Source organism: Pseudoliparis swirei, chromosome 3, assembly GCF_029220125.1.
Source record: "Pseudoliparis swirei isolate HS2019 ecotype Mariana Trench chromosome 3, NWPU_hadal_v1, whole genome shotgun sequence".
Classification (NCBI taxonomy): Eukaryota; Metazoa; Chordata; class Actinopteri; order Perciformes; family Liparidae; genus Pseudoliparis; species Pseudoliparis swirei.
In genome coordinates this window covers 18,002,751-18,021,879 of record NC_079390.1, presented here as the reverse complement: position 1 = coordinate 18,021,879, position 19,129 = coordinate 18,002,751, and the positions used below count along the sequence as shown (strand labels likewise).

The following is a 19,129-nucleotide window of genomic DNA, read 5'->3' as shown; positions in this document are numbered from 1 at the left end:
TAATCAACGAGCATTATGTTGTGAATACCGATATGGCTGAATATGAATTTGTAATTATTTGGATGACAATGGAGGATAGAAGCAGGAAACAAGAGAAAGGAATCAGTCATTGTTCGGAAGCATAAATGAACGACACGTAAAATGACAATGACACAGTAAAGCTTCCATTAGTGAGGCAGAAGGTGCGCTTCATTTAGTGCTGCCGGTAGCACCGGTTTTTGAGCGGGCTGATCGAATCGGGCTGCATCATGCAGTGCAGGACTGAGGATTACCACTGACCACTGTTCAGCATTAAAGAAGGTCATTCTAACTTTGACAAGGGCATTCTTAGTTCTGACAACGGCTCTTAAAAAATAAGGATTCAGTTAAAATGATGCTTTCACTTCCAGGTTTGCCTTGGTCAGTTGTACCTGGGAGTCAGCAGATGAAATGTTTATCTCAACATGAGTCGGTTTGGATTAGCTTTCAATCCTGCTATTGTACACTACCGGTTTTCATTTAGAAAGAGAAATGAAACTAAAAAGACTAGTAGATCATTTTGGGCTCCTCATTTCTAATAAAACGGCTCCATTTGATTCATATTCATCAGTCTACAACATAAAAAAAGAGAATGGAGACACATTATTCAACCTATTGGGCTGTGATTTCATGAAAATGTATGTTAAAATGAAAACTTTCATTCTTCACTATCTAATGCACCTGTATTATTATCGCAATACAGTTAAAAAAAGAGACAATTTCTTGATGAAAAACTGAAACGGATAATACTTTCATCATACTGTTTTCAGGGATGAGACAAGTTCCATCTAAATGGATACATTGTGTGAGGATTGAGGACACATTTTAACTTTTTTCTTTGAAGTTTGGAACACAATGACAACTCATTTCCCTTGGATTTCCATGAGTTCACCACAGCTTCCTTTGGGGCATCTATCCAATTACCCTGCCACAGTGGATTATCCATAATCCTGCATATGAGTAATTACAATAATGACGTTCACTCGTAGTCCAAATCAAAGCCATTAATACAATTATGTTGTGTTAATGGAGTGGGTCTGCTTACAAGATGCTGCAACCACCAGTCACATGACACATTCGATGACATGATGGGTGAGGCATGCTGGTTCTTAACACTCAGGGCTCACCTACACCAAATATCTACAATCTGCAATCACTGCTCGGCAGATACAAAGAGCATGTCAGCTCGCAGTAAGGTTCTGCAGCTTTCTGCATGTGCTTTTCACAATTTTCTGTGTGGGACATGCAGTGGGAATGCAATAACTGGAGGCGAAAACAATCACACAAGCACAAATGACGATAATGAAAAGTGACGAATACTTACATTGGAAAGAAGAGCATGCACAAATCAAAATGAAGCCGTGTCACACAGTGAGGCGGTTAGGGTTGCAAAGGAGAAGATGAAACACGGTTAGCAAAACAAATGGCCATTTCCACAAACATTCACGTGGCATTCGTACGGCGGTTTGCTTTCCCTTTTCCTGCTGCACGCCACGCATTTACTTTAACCTGTCAATTCACGAAGAGAGCAGTTCCAGGATCAAAGAGCCCAGAAACGATTTTGTGTCTACACGTCTGACACTGTGTCGAACTCCAGCGACGGTGCAGCCTGACTTCAGGTTTGTGAAAATGGCGGTGGGTCATGTGGCAGCATGCAGTTAGTACTTTCCATCCACAACAGTTGAAGTGCATGCTGGTGCAGAATACTAACCTTGCAATAGGGTTGAGCTAGTGGGTTCAATTACGACTACACCAGGGAAACAAATGGAACAGAGCCACATATTGGAAACAGAGCAGCAACAAATCATTGACAGCACGTGTGAAAAGCATGAGCAGCAGGCTGCTGAATAGACTTTTGACATGGAGGCTGCAAACCAGTGTTCAAACTGGTTAGAGTGGCAACAGCCATTCCCCAGTTCACGTGGTTGCGGAATTCAATTTCAAAGCTGAAACATTACAGTATATTAATGTTGACAATCACTCAGTGTTGATAAAGACTTCTGATTGTCGGGACACATTTGCTGGTACACTGTACACACAAGGACAGCCCTTTTCTGACGGAGATGTGTTGTACTTTAATGCTCTTCACTGTATTTGCAGGATTTTTGACAGCTGGCGCATGAGAGAGATCATATATTGTCACTGACTAATCAGCAGCTTCAGGCAGTGGATCTCTTTATTGGTTAGTGAGAGCAGGACGTCAGCTGTCTGAGCCAGAGAAGGACTCTAATGCTCTACAGCAGGGCTATTCAACTTCAGTAGCAAGTGGGCCGAATAAGAAAATCACGGGGGGTGTGAGGGCCGCACAGAATATTGATAAAATAATGGCTAAAAATGAAAAACAGTAATGTATATTTCCACAGGTAAACAGTCACACACGAAAATGCGTCGGTATTGTGTGGCAAAAGTGTTGCGAACAAGCATCACTATAAACATGTTTCAAAGTGTAAATATCCGCTCAAGGTAACCAGTTGTTTCAGATCCCTTCAACCAAACTGTTCCCATGAAAACATAAGAAATGTGACTTAATGCATCAATATATAAATTACTTGAGATGAAACTAATATCTGGTGGCGCAGCGCACAGACTGCATGTCTTTGAGTGCAGACTCCTTTTGCGTGAAAGGGATCGAAACCAGGTCGGGCGATATTTTTATTTTTATTTTTTCGAAAATGTATTTCTTCATCCGTGGCTGTGATGCACTGCTCACTTATACAATCGTAATCGCCTTAATGGATATGAACGGTGGCTTAAAGATCTCCAGCAATATGTTTGTGAATGTGTGACGAATCTGGTGAGCGAGACAGAGCCCCGCTGCAGATGTGAAGAGAACACAACGCACGCACTCGTAGGGAAACCAGTAGGTTTGAAAACCAGTAGGGGTGTAACACCGGCAACCAACACGGGTGCGTAACATAAAGATGTAACCATACAGGTTTGGTTGAGGCAACAGTGATACTCAATGGCTCTGGGTTAGATGTCTCAATGTATAAAAGAGGCGTGTCCGTCAGTTTAATTTTTTCTTACCAAGCTATACTGATTTGCAGGCAGTCTTGCGGGCCGTAGTTAAACTCAAAGGGGCCGTATCCGGCCCGCGGGCCGCTAGTTGAATAGGCCTGCTCTACAGGCCCAAAGACATGGAGGTCTGACCACGTTGTAGGTGTAGCAGAATTAATGTGGAACAGTATCAAGTTATCTTAGTAAATGAATGGTCTGAAACAAATGAAGTAGACTGTGAAATCTTATATTTCAACTTCCATCATTGTATATATTTACTCTAAACAATCTGTGGTTGCCTGCACATGAATGCATCACTTTCTTTTTGAGTCTTAAATGTTCATATAATAGTAAATGTAAAAGCTTTCAGGAAATGGGTAAAGGTTGAATCGAACTGATAGAAGCTAAAAGAGCAGAAAAGAAAATTGCAGATTCATACTATTATTATTATTATAACTTGTATTAAAACATAGACTGTGCAGATAAACTACAGCATTTTAGACACGCTTCCCTCTCTTTAGTACTATACATGTAGCATATTCCTGTACTCACCATACATAAGGAAGCTTGTGTTTGAGGTCCCAAGTTTGTTGAGTGCGACACAAGTGTAGTTCCCGTAATCTCCGTCGGTCACATTAAAAAAGGTCAGCTTGGACAGAGATCCAGAATTCATAATCTCCATGCCATCAACGCCATTGAGGATCCTGTATGTGAAAGTAGACAGAAAGAGAAACCAACCATTGGCGATTATGTCATTTATTTCTATTCTTTAGTCACTCTGCAAATTACCAATGGGCCTGAGTACAATAATAACAGTAATTTACTTCATCACTAGAACCAATTTGTAGTAATCTAAATGGCTAAATGCCCGATGACCATCACTAACTGTGAAATAAGAATAACTGAAAACACATGCTTATTCCATTTGCCTCAAGTAAAATTCAAATGTCAAAGCGATCACCTTCTGTCATCTTTGTACCACTCAAAGTCGGCCTCGGGCACAGCATCAGCCTCACACTCGAGCTCTCCTCTCTGGCCCAGAGTCACTCCGACGTCTCTGCCCTCCGAGACAGCTGGAGCATCTGCAAGCAACAAAATGAGAGCGCTGCGATCAGGACGAGTCAAGGGTATCAGGAGACGGGTGGATGGCCTCCAGCGTGACCGTGTGTGCACAGGAAGTACAATTATGGACATTATTTCTTACTCTGGTGAAAGTGTTTGTTGTCAGGTATGAAGAAATGGAATGAAATGTTCAGGTTTTAACCTGCAGCAGAGAAGCTGAACATTATCAAATAGATTTTATTGTAGCTGTTTGAGCAAAATGTGGTCTTAGGTCCAGAGCTTTAGCTCATGGAACCCAAATACCCAAATTTGTTCTGGGCTCTGTGTGCCTTGGTAAATGGTCTATGAGTCAAAACAATGGTGACTAGGCAGTCATGTCTTGACTGTCAATTATTCTACTGATTGTTTTCTTGATTTAATGATTAATGGCTTAGTCGATATAATGTCGGAAAGTAGTTGCAATTAAATTGTTACTTTCGTTGGGCCTGACGTGATTTAGTTTTTAATCAAATTTTCCTTAATAAGTAGCACATTATTATAATGTATTAATTGTAAAATAAGGACCCACAGTGACACAGGTGTCACACGTCCTTTCAATATTCTGGAAAGTTCCTTATACAGCGTTATCCTTGATTTTAACTCATGAAGTCCTTAAGTGACACCTAAGGAACATCTGGGGAGGTCATGTGATTTTGTGTTTTGTGAAAGATCTGACACAAGTCGATACATTCAAAAAGCTTGTTTTTTTGGTTGCTGTTAATATTAATCTGAATTATTGAATTGGACTGTCATATCCAGGTCCCTACAAATCTCAGAATAAACAACACGTAGCAGTTGAAGTATGTGCCGATACGCATCATATCTGGCTGTCGAAGGTTACCACTCCGCCTCACCCAAAGCAACACGCACACACATCATGTTGTTACAATGAGAGAGGGGGACGAGGGCCCCCCTCCTGTGAGAAAGAAGCAGACGAGCAGATCCGAGGTCAGGACGATGTCACGGAATGTGGGTGCTTGAAGAGCCAGACTTGTTTTGGGAAAGGAGAGTCGTTTTGGGTTTTGACCTGTGCTGACCGAGAAGGACTCCCGCTGTGATTGCAATCGCATCGAGCTTGTATTTTACATGTGTGATCAGAGAATAAATGCTCCCGTTGGAAAGGAGAGAACTAGAGAAGGTCGTTGGCTGAATTATTACTTTACCAGACATCCAATTTTGGAAATACGTTACAAGATTCACACGTTTAAGAATTATAATGCTTACATAACATATATATTGAACCTGATGTGAACACATTTCTTGAACAATCTGATATGAAATAAATCAGATACATTTCGTTGTGACACATACGTTACATCGGGAATTTGCCCTAAAAGTTTCATGTAAAACTTAATGTGACATATATGCACAATAAGGAACATAATTATGATCTGCTCAGTTAATTTGATTGATTCATGATATTATCTAATATATTTTATATTTTTATATTTAAAGCATATTAAAAACAAATGTAAACAATCAAAAGTGTACCATTAAAGCCCAATGAGACATATATGTAACATTTCAGATATTTGACAATATTTCGAAAACAATGTCAGCAATATGTTCTCTGTGGTCTTATCTCCCCCATAATTTTCCTTCCATTTTTGCTGGAAAATATGTAAAATGATAAATTGATTATCAACATCATTGTATATCAATGTTCTCTCTAACATTTAATTAATTGATTAATCAAGTAATAGTTGTATCCATGCTTAATATAACTAGATACAAACCTTTAACATCAGCAGCACCTTGACTCCAGAAAGTACATTTGATGGCAAAACTTCCAACACGAATGGTAAAACAGACCATGCCAAACTGAATTTAGCCTTTTCTCGGTCTACTACAATTAAGAAGCACGGGGTCAATAAATACATTTTGATAAATAGACCTTTTTTTCAAATCAGCAATATTTCAAATCTGAAACCTAAATCAACAGAGTATGATAATACCAATGATATGAGGCAGAGAAAAGCTGCAAAGGCTCATATTGGAGAAGCTGGAACCTGAAAATGCACATCCCATTTTTTCTTCATAAATTATCCACTTGATTGATTGTATAATTGGATATTATTTTTCCGCCAAAAGACTCATTGATGAATTGACCAATTGTTTCAGCACTGTTAATTAAAAAACTCACAGTTGACAGTGATGTCTACGGTCTGGACGTCTGTGTCAATATCGTTGATGGCTGTGCATTCATACGTCCCCGCTCTCTGTCTTGAGATAGATGGGATTTCCAGGTACTCATCCTCTGATGCCAGGTCTCCTATGAAAGAGGAAGGGCAGACGGCGATTCAGAGTTAATTTAGAATTCAATTAAATTCAGTTTCTTTTGTGGAGCCCAAAATCATAAACAAATTTGCCTCAAAGGGCTTTACAATCTGTACACATACAGTACAAGATCCCTGTCCCAGGCCCCAGGACATCCCTGTCGCATCAGGAGAAACTCCCAAAAAACCGGAAAAAAACTTTTAAGTGGAAAAAAGAAGAAAAAACGAGGTGCATTCCACTCCCCGGATGGACCGAAGCAATAGATGTCATGTGTAAAGAAGGAATCATTACAGAGTTACAGCACATTTAATGAATATGACAGAAATGTTTGAATGGATCATGATCCAGATTTCCACAATCCATGACACAGAAAGAGGAAGAGAGGAGAAGGCATCAACAGGGCGATGGCAGGAGGCATCGCGAACGAGGCCAGACTGTGACAGAGAGAGGACCTAAACGCCGACAACGTTGCAAAGAAACTTTACTTTTTTAAATCGAGGAATCATCAAAAAACAGGTCTACAATGAGCGATCACCAAGGATCTAAACAGGAAGTGGAGGGAAACAGAGGACACGAGAGACAGGGACTTTACAATAAAACAGGAAACACACAGGATGTGACACAGACCAATGAGGCCAGGCGCTTGAGGCAGGAAACACAACGAAGGAGGCAGGTCCAGCTCCCAGCCTGCCGACTCTTCCTCAGATCCCAGCCCCTGGTTATTTCATAATAAACACTATAAAACCATTTCTGCTCTCAGTGTTCTGCTCTTGGGTCCAGCTCCACAAACAACATCACAATCTAAGGGCTGGACCAGGGCAAACCTGATTCAGCCCTAACGATAAGCTCTGTCAAAGAGGAAAGTCTTAAGTCTACTCTTAAATGAGGTGACTGTGTCTGCCCCCCGAACTGAAGGTGGAAGCTGGTTCCATAAAACAGGAGCTTGATAACCAGTGTTGGGCAAGTTACTGAAAATTAGTAATTAGTTACAGTTACTAGTTACTTCTTTTAAAAGTAATTTAATTACTTTACTAGTTACTGTATATCAAGAGTAATTAGTTACTAGGGAAAGTAACTTTTAAGTTACTTTTATGTCTGCTTTTTTAATGTAATGAACAGTACTGAACAGTCAAACACAATAAACATATGTTGTAGACCTATTTATTGCAATCAACAGGGTAACAGGCCTTCAAATCAAGCAGTAGTACAAAAGTCCCTTTTAATACTTAACTTAAGACAAAATAACTGTCTCAGTCATTTAACAGTGTTTTTTTTACCACATTAGGCCCAATACAATAAAAGTGATTGGCCTACAGTATTAACACTAATTAAAAGAGAAAACAAAGGTGCCTTGAGGTGCTGCATATAATTGAGGGGGGGGGGGGGGGGTGCGAGTGAGAGTGTGCTCACCTGTGTGCCCGGATGTGTCGGCGTCTACGTGCTGATCTGGAGTCAGTTTGGTAGGATGTGGGTATAAATAAATTATTTCATTTAAAATATGGATTTTTATTTAAAGATATTCATGTAATTTGCATGCAAAATAGGTCTACCCGAACCAGCGGACAAAAAAAATTCAACCTGCGGCAACACTTCAAAAGTAGCCCAATTCCGCGGGAAAACCGCGGACCTGGCAACACTGGAAGTGGCTGTCAATCACAGTGTGGCACCGTGCGTGCTGGTCGAGGGGGCGTGCCTGTGATTGGCGGAGTAGAGGGGAGGCGGGGTTAACCTGTCGGAAAACGGGAGTTAAGGGTGGTTGACGGGAATCGTTGTTGTTGACGTTCGAGCTGCTGAGCCGAGAGGAGCACGCTGTCTGTGTTGGTGGATGCCCAATAAAGTGAGGATTAATAACGTCGTCCCGTCTCCGTGTCATCAGTGCCATAACGTCCGAGACGTTACAATATCATTGCGCCACCAAGGTCCTGCGATGTCAGATCAGAAGCAGCTAAAGTAGGCCTAGCTTGTCTTCTTGTCTGCAAGTGTTCATTTTTCACAAAAGAGAGTAACGCGAGTAACGAACTCATTTAAATTTCAGTAATTGTAACTGCGTTAGTTGATTAAAAAAAATACTTCGTTACATGCTCGTTACCGCTAAAAGTAGTGGAATTACTCCCAACACTGTTGATAACTGAAGGCTCTGGCTCCCATTCTACTTTTTAAGACTCAAGGAACCAGAAAGTAGCCCCGCATTTAGTGAGCGCAGCTCTCTAGTGGGGCAATATGGTACTACAAGCTCATTAAGACATGACCAATCAAGGCTTTGTAGGTGAGGATAATTAATTTAAATGTGATTCTTGATTTTACGGGGAGCCAGTGCAGAGCAGCTACAGGAGTAATGTGATCTCTTTTCTTAGTTTTAGTGAGTACACGAGCTGCAGCATTCTGGATAAACTGGAGTGACTTAGGAGACTTATTAGAGCAGCCTGATAATAAGGAATTATTGAAAATAGGATTCAAACCAACTTAGTGCTATACCTGAAATGCCAATCGACTGAAGCAGTCTTTGTAATAGGATGTCATGCTCAATAGTTTCGATCGCAGCACTAAGGTCTAACAAAACAGGTACAGGATGAGTCCTTTATCCGATGCAATGACGTCATTTGTAATTTCCAACAGCGCTGTCTCTGTGCTGTTTTCTAAATCCTGACTGAAACTCTTTAAATAAACTATTATGATGTAGAAAGTCACACAACTGATGTGCGACTACTTTCTGAAGGATCTTAGAAAGGAAGGGAAGGCTAGAGGATGGCTTATGTGACAAGCCAACCACGGAGACCTCGATTCCACACAGGAAGGAGGAAGCTGGTGATAATTGTGACAGTTGTAAGTCAAGGATTTATACAGAGATGCAGTGCATTAAGAATGATTCTAGTTTTGGGAAAAAAAGAGAATCTATTTCGGTACTAGAACAGTTCCGTTCTAACTCCAACACAGAAATCAAAGATCTCGGTGCAGAGGCGGCAGCAGGGTGCCGACAGGTCCTGTTAATTATTGTAGCTCCCTGATCCTACGTAACAGCAACATACACACAGCTACATCCGTCTCAAATTTACACCCGTACATATCGTGACGTGCCCAATTCTGTCTCTGCCACGTCTCCACCGTTTCTTTCAACACTAAATATCGAGCCTCACTGACATGTTTCTGAGGACACTACAGCACTTGGTGATTAGTGCTTTGTTCAGCCCCAACTCATTATCAATTGTCTGTCAGAACTTTCATATTTGGCTCCTTTCTCTGTGTCTCTCCTGCCTGCAAGCACACCAAGACTGCTTATGAGTTGTGAGGGAATTTGTCCGCTATCAATTTGACACGCTTGACAGAGACACTTAATACAGCACTCAACGTGAAGAAGAAAAGATGTGATATTCTATTGCCTCCTCCCAGGATTTAGGCATGTGGCAGTAATATATTGCACACGGATTCACTTGGCTGGGTTGAGGCACATTACTGAATTGCACCTGGGAAGGTTGTTATGGAGAGAAGATCTCACCGGCACGCTGATCACCTGACGAGGAGTACCGGGAGGACTCATGTTCACGCCACTCTGTTCCTTTCCTGCTACAATGGGTCAACAGAGACCGTCACTTAAAGCCACACTGTAAAATCCTCTGAGGAGAGTTAATCAAGATGAGGCTGCCGGCTGATGCACGCTCTCAAAGTCCACACGTCAAGGTGGTTTCACGTCGGCAGCTGTCCTCCAGACAAAAAAAAACAATGTTTCGCTGAGAAAAACATCCACAAAAACAACGGGCAATCACATGCTATGCGTTTCTTCACACATGCCTCCTAAAAGTTTGAAGTTCATAAATTGTCTTTTAATATAAAGGAAAAAATATCATATTTTTGGGAATCAAAAAGGAATAGATGTGAATATTGATTCAAAATTCTGTGATAAAAAAGCTTTGAAGTCATAGGGTTTTTTTCGATCGTAAATGAACATTGGGACTACATTTTGAATAAATGAATGGTCAAATGTTAAGGCAATAGCAACCCTGTAAAAATCTAGCGGATATATTAAATTATAAGGCCTCACATATCATGTAATGCTCACTTATTCTTTCTTACATATCTTATTTGTTGAGAGTTCAACCGATACAATTCTTATATTTGAATGCAGTTTTGTTACAAAAAACGAGGAATGATTTTTATGAATAAGGCTAATTCCTAAAATCACCCAAATCAGGGATTTTTGTAAGTTTACTGTACAAAAAGCCACGAAAGGATTTGTTGAGGTTAAATTATGGAATTATAAATATAAATGTTAGAATATGTTCTTCCCTTTAATTTTTCAAAATAATTGTTTATACATCTATGTTGGATGTTACGATTGTAAATGATATACATTTGACTTCTTTTTTATATGTATTATTCTTAAGGGTATCTTAAATTAATAATAATGTAAGATTGGCAACATGTTTGTGCCCCGGTCTTTTCAGTCATAGTATCTACTAGATACAGACTACACCTATTGTATTTTGTGGAATGACTGCATATAAATGTCTATGTAATACTGTGCCTATTATGTAAGGCTACTTTGCAATCATCATTGCTGATGTTCAAAATCTTGTTTTATACCAGTTTATTGTAAAAGAAGCACAGCTCCTCACATGAAACACAGAGTGTGTCCCTGAACAAAAGAATATATTACAATACACCTGCAAACTTCCTCCTTTAAAGTGTTCAGTCATCTACCAACTAAATTTGATAAAGAGGTGCGGTGTGTCAGGATTTCATTGACAAGCAGGCCTTATTTTTGTACATTAGCTTTGCAGTAACTAATACAAACAGCATTTCACATGGTTGGGAAAAAAACGAAAAAAAAACTGTGAGTTTGTAATAGCTGCAACAAGGAGACAAAAAGCTTTAGCAATTGTATTCAGGTGGGATGCGACGTTCATTCTGGATCTGGTTTCAAGGTCGGAAAATACCTGCTTGTATATACAAACTAGAATCTGAGGCAAACACATATCTTACTAATATAAAATAGGGATATCTATTCTCAATCCATTTTATTGGCAACAATGTGGAAAACATTCAGATAAGATGCTTCTCATTTTATCTGGAACAGTCTGTTGATTTTGCCAGAAGAAACGATAACGATTAGATATGGTTAATTAACGCTGACTCGGTGAGACACTTCCCAGAAGCGTCAAATTAAACTCAGCCAAAGACTGTTTGTTGAAGAAAGAAACACTGTTCCCTTGCTGTGGGATTCAGAGTAGAGAGTTTCCTCTTGTGAAATGAGCAAGCTAATCATGTCACAATATTTCAGTTAAATCTCTTAGTTAAACATTATGCATATCATAGCAATGTGTTTCTTTGACTTAACTATTCAAACCTTCTGCAGCTCATCTCGTTTGCAGGTTGTATCAGTCTCAAGAGTCGTGCGCAGTCAGCCAACAAAGTGACCACAGACCTTCAATCTTTAAAGCATTGAGTAGTGCGTACCTTTGGTTACTTACACATATAGAAAGTCTTACTTAACTTGATTCAATTTGGGAAATATTTACACAAATGAATGGCAAGAAAGTAAATAAAGAGTACTATTCACAATTATACATTGCCTTATCCACTCAGTATACTCGGCACTCATCTCACATTTATTTTCAAACCAGTAAATAATCCCAAATAATGTAACCAGTCCTTTCACTTATATTTCTTCCCTGAGGCCAATCTGTAGTAAATCATGACCTTGGTCAAACACCCCCCCCCTCTCATTATCATACTGTTGTCTTTCATTCCTCACAATGCTCCTCCACCAGCCTCCTGGCTAAGCATCAGGGGTTGCAACCTTCTAAATCCATTATTTCATTCAAATAAACTCATCTGCACCTTCTCTCATTTAAATGTTACGTGTTTGCCCAATGATCCTGCAATATACAAAGTGATTATTAGCATGAGGGTCCTGTAGCAGTAGTGAGCCTCTTCAGTCTGACCGCTGGTCACCAGATTGTGTGGTTGAAGCCATTGAAAAGCCACCGGCACCATGTGCCAGACGATGATGTTTCTCTTTATGTGGAGCAGACAGAACAAATGAGTGCCGGGAACTCTTTGTTTACTGGACACTTCAGTCCCCACTGCACAGCACTACCCAAGCTCTGAAAATACACATAGAGACATTGATAATATTTGATTTCATTGGGTATGTGTTTCCAGAGAGCAACGTGATTTACAACAGCATGACTGCTGGTATTTGACTGCTTCTTCAAGCGTCTACCTGGACTCTAGAAGTGACCTGCCTTTTCTAAAGTTGCAGTCTGTGTCAAAAAGGACTGCTGGGTTTGTGACCAAGTCATTAGTGAGATGGAACTGCCATCAAGGTGACATGGCAGGACATCTGGGAGTCCGGGCAGGAGAAGGTGTGGAGGAGAAGAAAGCGAAGAAAGAGCCGGGAAGTCTCTGGAGAGGCTCGTGGGAGGTAATGTACCCTTTCCGTGTCCCTGAAATGCCAACCTCAAACTCAAGGGCAAAGAAGAAAATTGGGTAGAAAATGGAAAGAGAGAGAGTTTTGTGTGTAGGGCAAGGGGAACAACTTGAAAGGGAGGGGGAAGAACAGGAGAGCAGATGCTTGAGGGATATAGGCATTTAAGGAGAGGGAACAAGGGGATATGGTGAGACAGGATTTAAATGGATGAATCCAAGCAATGGGAGGAAAAGAAATAGAAGCAACATGGCAAGCAGAAGAGCACAGAAAAACCAAATAGAGAGTGGGAGTGGGGATGTGTTATCAGTGTTGTCTTGAGGGAAAGGAAGTCGGAGTGAAATGTGTTGACGGAGAAGGAACAAAAAGCCTTTGTTACTCAGAGAACCGTGAGAAGGAACGCTCATTTAAAAGATGTCCAGGAAGATGGAGGAAGAGAGCGACTGACTGCAGCTCCAGTATTAAACTGTGTTGCTGCTGCCGCTGAGCGAGGTGAATTTGTAGATAGTTATTTTGTCACTGATTATCAGCCTTTGGCATATGGAATTTCTTAATTTGCCTTTGATGGATCATCCCCTTTGAAGGTAACAAACATAAAAAGGGTGAGCAAAAGAAAAATGTAATCATAGAAATATAGTCGCTCGGGGTTCCATGTATTACTGAGATGCCATAAGGCAGCTTTACTTCTATTGAAGAGGTTTGCCAGCGGAGATAATCTGTTGTGACAGTATGGTTTAGATTTGACCCGTCAATAGCGTACATATTTTTGACTTTACAAAGAAAAATGAAAACCGTGGCTGCTACTAATCTCTCAGGCCACGTGTCCTTTTGTATCTCAGTTAGTGTATAGGAGAAGCAGCTGTGTGAGGGAAGGATACAGCATGAGAGTTAAAGATATGACAAATATTCAAGTGAATGTGAAAAGATGAATCACACTTCCGTTTCTGCTTCTACATGCAACAATAAAGGGAACAATAACCACCTGCAGAGCAAAGTGAATACATGTGGAGTTTAATAAATATCAAAATAAGTTCAATAACTGTTGACAATTAGTTGATTCCGAGTTTATATGCAACATTTTAATACTGCATTCATTTTATTTTTAAGTGGTAGTATATGTCTGTAGATGCAAAGTACCTTTCTAAATCCTATAAACCTACATTTATAAGGGTCACAGTATTTTGAACGATAATTTGGTGATAATTTGCTATATAAATTTGTTTAAACTATTATTACATTACCAGGTTACATACAATCACCAATTTTAATGGTGGAGTTATCCTTAATAAGTATTGCCATCCTACAGCAAGTTCTATAAGAAATTATACGTTAGGATTTTTCCCATTAAATCTGTATAAAAGCGTGCAATAGATGTCGGCAGTATTGCCGCAGAATGTGGCTACTTTTGAAGTGTTGCCGTGGGTTGAATTTAGACCTCTGGTTGAGTCAACCTATTTTGCATGCAAATTACATGAATACTATCTCTAAATAATAATCAACTTTTTAAATTAAATCATGTATTTGTACTGCTATCCTTCCAAACTGACTCCATATCAGCACATATACACATGGGCAAGATGGGCTGTGTCAATTCCACACACACACACACACACGCACGCACACACACAAAAATACTAACAGTAAATTCATGACCTATTATTACTTTTATCAGTATATGATTTAAATATTGTGAACCAACATGATAAGATGTTTTACTTAAAATAAGCATCAACCACAGTAAAGACATCTGAAGTAAAAACAGTACATGCATGGTAACAGAGAGAGAAAACGAAAAGTGAAAAGACAAAACAGGTTAGTTTGTCTTAGTTTTTATTGGCCATTGGGCAGAAGTTGATCTAGTTATGATTGGCAATTGGGCAGATTTTGTCTTAGTTTTGATTGGCCATCGGCAGATGTTTTGTCTTAGTTTTGATTGGCCATTGGGCAGATGTTGATCTAGTTTTGATTGGCCATTGGGCAGATTTTGTCTTAGTTTTGATTGGCCATTGGCAGATGTTTTGTCTTAGTTTTGATTGGCCATTGGGCAGATGTTGATCTAGTTTTGATTGGCCATTGGGCAGATGTTGATCTAGTTTTGATTGGCCATTGGCAGATGTTTTGTCTTAGTTTTGATTGGCCATTGGGCAGATGTTGATCTAGTTTTGATTGGCCATTGGCAGATGTTTTGTCTTAGTTTTGATTAGCCATTGGGTTGGTTTTAAAATGGTGGTATTGATTATTGGGCTGGTATTGTCACACCGACCTGGCAACCCTGTTTGTAAAGGACACGTTCAGATGTACAAGCTGTCCGATGTAGATGGTCTGAAAAGTAATGTAGCTCTATACTGGAAAAAAGTAGGACTAAAGCTAACAAGAAGGTTCTAGAATTAACGCTGCCAGGAACATCTAACATGGTTTGTATATGGTATAACAGCATTTCGTTATTTCCCTCACCTTCAAAGGTGTCAAAAAGGGACCAATCTACTACGAATCCCAACTCCATCAACTTCAAATTAATCTTTCCAAGCATCCAAGCCTGTGCAAATCTAGAAAACCTTTACTGCTCCTAGGCCACATTCAAATTCAGTGTGCATGTTCATTCCGGCCGCCTTAATGCATCGGGGTGTCGGCTGGCCGCCTGGGCTGACAAATTTTGCAGTCAGGTTGTGTGGTCTGTGGGAGATATCGAGGATCACTTCTGATCCGCCACAAGCCCCTAAAGCCATCTATCTATCAAAGGTGAGGGGGAGCTGGGTCACGGCTGTGTGAGAGACCCGGCCCCAGCCTGAAATCATCAATCTTCATGCACACACACACACACACACACACACACACACCTACACACAAAAACACATACACAGTAACACACACAAACACACACACACAGACCCCGACACACACACACACTCTTTATTTATTTGATTCCTTCTTTTTAACACCCTGGAGTGCTTGCAATAGCTGGGCTCACACTGATGCCCCGGGGCAGCAGGAGAGTTGCTCTGCAGTTTGGAGACACAAGTTTGGACTTCAGCAAGTACTGAGACCCGTTTCTGCTCTGCTGCTGTCTGTGTGAGGACGGCTGTGCCGCGTGACTCTGTATATTTTTGACATGCTTGCTTATCAGGCCCTCAGTCGAATACTGGAGATGGAATTGATAAGAAAAAGGCAGCTGAAAAAAATTAACTAGAATTCAGGACATTGGAAGTGAACAATCTGAGAGAACCCCCCCCCCTGCCCCCCTAAAAAAACAAAATGGAAGAAATAATGAATCACTGTTTTCTTTTATCTTGCATGAGGAAAGTCAAAATCAAGCTGACGCTAGTCTATTTACATTTTCATACCACACCAAACTAAAAGCCAAAAGACATCCTGGGACAAGGTACAGAGGCACATTTGTAATTTGTGATTTTGGATTACACAAAATAAACTGAATTGAAACCCTGAATTGTAGTATTTAAATATATAATAAATAATTCCTCAATCTGTATATCAATGTTCTCTGTCAGATATGGACTTTAAACAGATAAACCAACATAATAAACCAATCATTGCATACATGTGATCATGAAGAGTGTTGAGCTGAGCAGAGAATAACGAATACCTACAAATGGGCATGCTGCTCAGAAAAATGGCTTCTTTTAAATACAGAATCTCAACCAGATCACAAAAGTCGGACTTATTAATGGGAGTACACACACACACAGCTGTCTTGCAGCATACGCATATAGCAAAGATCAGAGTTTGAGATCTGAACAATAACTGTCAAAGATTAGTTTTAAGGCTTTCTAATAAAACCCAGCATTAAAAAAACATGAACAATGCAAGTGAGATGCAAAGAAATCTAATTTCAAACCATTGTTTGCCACAAATAAATGGTGAGCACCCCAGGGGGGGAGGCCGTCCATGGCACTCTATGGTTACAGCTTGTAGTCCACATTTATGAAACATATTAACAAAAGAGGGACTTTCTCTTTTTTCGATATGTGCTCCCTGGACAATCCTTCACGCTCACATGCACCCTACCTGTGGAGTCAGTGTTAAGATAAACGACATGACTTGGGACTGTGGGAGAGAACTGGAGCACCTGGAGAAAACCCATACGTGCACAGGGAGAACGTGCTAACTCCACGCAGAACATAAATATATAAACACAAAAAGTTTCCAGCATAGTGAAATCAAACTAATTTGGCCAACGGATGACTCAGCTTCCTCAATCTCCTCCCACATGAAAACATATTTATAGCCAATTATAATAGATTGCACCTGGAGGAGGTCTAAAGGGGAAACAGCTCTGTTCTTCACATCAGAGCCAAGAAGTTAAAGCAGCAATGAAACCAGCTGTTGGATTCAGTTAATGAGATTTCACGGCAATAGTTCCCAGAGATAGGTGAGCGGTTCAGTCCCACACCTCGCCAACACATGTGGGCTCCTCTCACCCTGCTGTCCGCTCTGTCAGACTGCTCTCCCCTCTGCTTGACTCACTTATTCACAATTGGCCTAATTAAGAGTGAAAATTAAAAAAGGGTAAGGAGACAGCTCTCTCTTCTGTAACAACTCTTCAGGTGCGCTAGTCCAATTTGGTTCATGATCACATTGCAATTATGTTATCGATTGGCTGCTCAAGAGTAAAACACAACAAACAAGTCAACACCTGTTCCTCATCAGACACTTTTTTCTCCGTTTATACTCTCAGCTGGAACACCTGCACACTGAGATGTACTGTAACTTCATTCAAACCATTTAAGTGTCATTTCCATTTTAGAGCATGCCGTCAAATAGATACAGATAGAAATTGGTTGTTCTGTTATATTGAATTTGTCAACATTTTCCCTTGGCAACGGTATGGACCACTCACACTTGGCTCCCACTGTTTACATTTCTGAGTAATGTCTGTTCAATCAAGTTCATCAACTGTCCAAAAACCTCCTGACAGCAGTGAAACAGAAATTAGATACAGTCAGGCAGCAGGTGACTGAAATCAGTGAAACATTGCTCAGATCATTGATTTGAACCTTCAGAAGTACCAAGTTCAGTCCATTTTAATACCACACAGAAGATAATAATGTGATAAGCTGCATGTTTGAACAGGAGAAGCAAATATGTATTTATCAGATGGATGGACAGATGGATTGGACCCTACCTGTGTGCCAGCTTCATCATGAGGTACTGTCTAGACCAGGGAACGCTTCATATGTTTACAATAAATCTATATTGTTTGTCAAAATGAGGTTTCTTCCATTTATCCAGATATTTATCCTGATTCAGATCGAGGATCTAAGAACAGAGGGGGGGGGGGGGGGGTATTAAAAAGCCTTTTGAGACAAAACCATTTGTGATATCGGGATAATTATAATATAAATTGACAAAGAACATTGGCAATCAAGGCAAGCTGCCTTCACCGGGACGTGATAATGAGTTAAGCATGAGGATAACAGTGCACATTTGCAGTCTTTGCTGAAAGGCATTCACAGTTTTGCACTCCTTTGTACACACAGAAAGCGACAGAAATGAAAAAAAGAGTTAAAATCCTGGCTTCTTTCTCAGCTACGCACACCTGGTTGGCTGCTGAGTGAAGTGGGTGTGAATGTCTGATTGTGGGTTTCGGGAAAGTTAGAGAAATTGACGTTTGCAATCCCCTCAATTTCAACGCTGTAAAGGTGTGGGAGTAAAGAGGATTCAAATGCTATTCGACCATCCTACAAGCACCTCTTTTGGAGCGTAATGATGCCTTTAGGGCCTTGCAGCACTCCCTAGAGATGACAGCCAGGCTTATCCAAATTACATAGGACCAGCTGGGACACCACAGAGTGCCACCTCCTGCACAAAGGGAATGGGGACTTGGCGAAGCTGTTTGTTCAGTATACCAGACACCATGGCTGTGTCTACTACCGGACATTTTACGAAGTACACTGCAATACAGTGCACTGCAATACAGTGCACTGACATCTGTAGTGCACTGCGTGGCTGATAAGTGCTGTATCAAATGGAACACTTACGCTAACCACTTGGCGGAAGTGACGGACGCAAATCTGTTCACGGCACCCGCGAAATTAAGCCGGGAGTGACGTACGCAAATCTGCTTGCGATACCCGCGAAACTTAAACTGACAAAATTAATGCACTTCTTGCAACTGGTTTACGGCCACGAAGCTACAGACCGTAACGGTCTGTAGCTTCGTGGTCTACCGCTTGTGCTACCGTAGCCATCTCGCCCGCCATTGTTTTAGAAATAAAATGAAAAGCTGGCGAAAGGGCTCCTCCTCTTCCGCTACGTAGCCAAGATGGCACCCGTCTAGGGCCAGTAGTGTCCATC

At 40.6% G+C, this 19,129-nt stretch overlaps 1 protein-coding gene across 4 annotated transcripts in view; it reads right to left on the bottom strand.

Moving 5' to 3' along the window:
* The window catches only part of ntm (neurotrimin), a 507,513-nt gene that overhangs the window by 6,134 nt on the left and 482,250 nt on the right, over positions 1 to 19,129 (bottom strand). For 2 of the 4 annotated variants that reach the window (XM_056411525.1, XM_056411524.1), the window contains 4 exons: positions 6,260 to 6,388; positions 3,977 to 4,097; positions 3,568 to 3,719; positions 1,730 to 1,765 (listed from right to left, as the gene is read on the bottom strand). In XM_056411525.1, the coding sequence (XP_056267500.1) occupies positions 1,730 to 1,765; positions 3,568 to 3,719; positions 3,977 to 4,097; positions 6,260 to 6,388 (438 nt within the window). The remainder of the gene's footprint in view (positions 1 to 1,729; positions 1,766 to 3,567; positions 3,720 to 3,976; positions 4,098 to 6,259; positions 6,389 to 19,129) is intronic. The other 2 variants (XM_056411526.1, XM_056411527.1) reach the window with 1 other exon arrangement.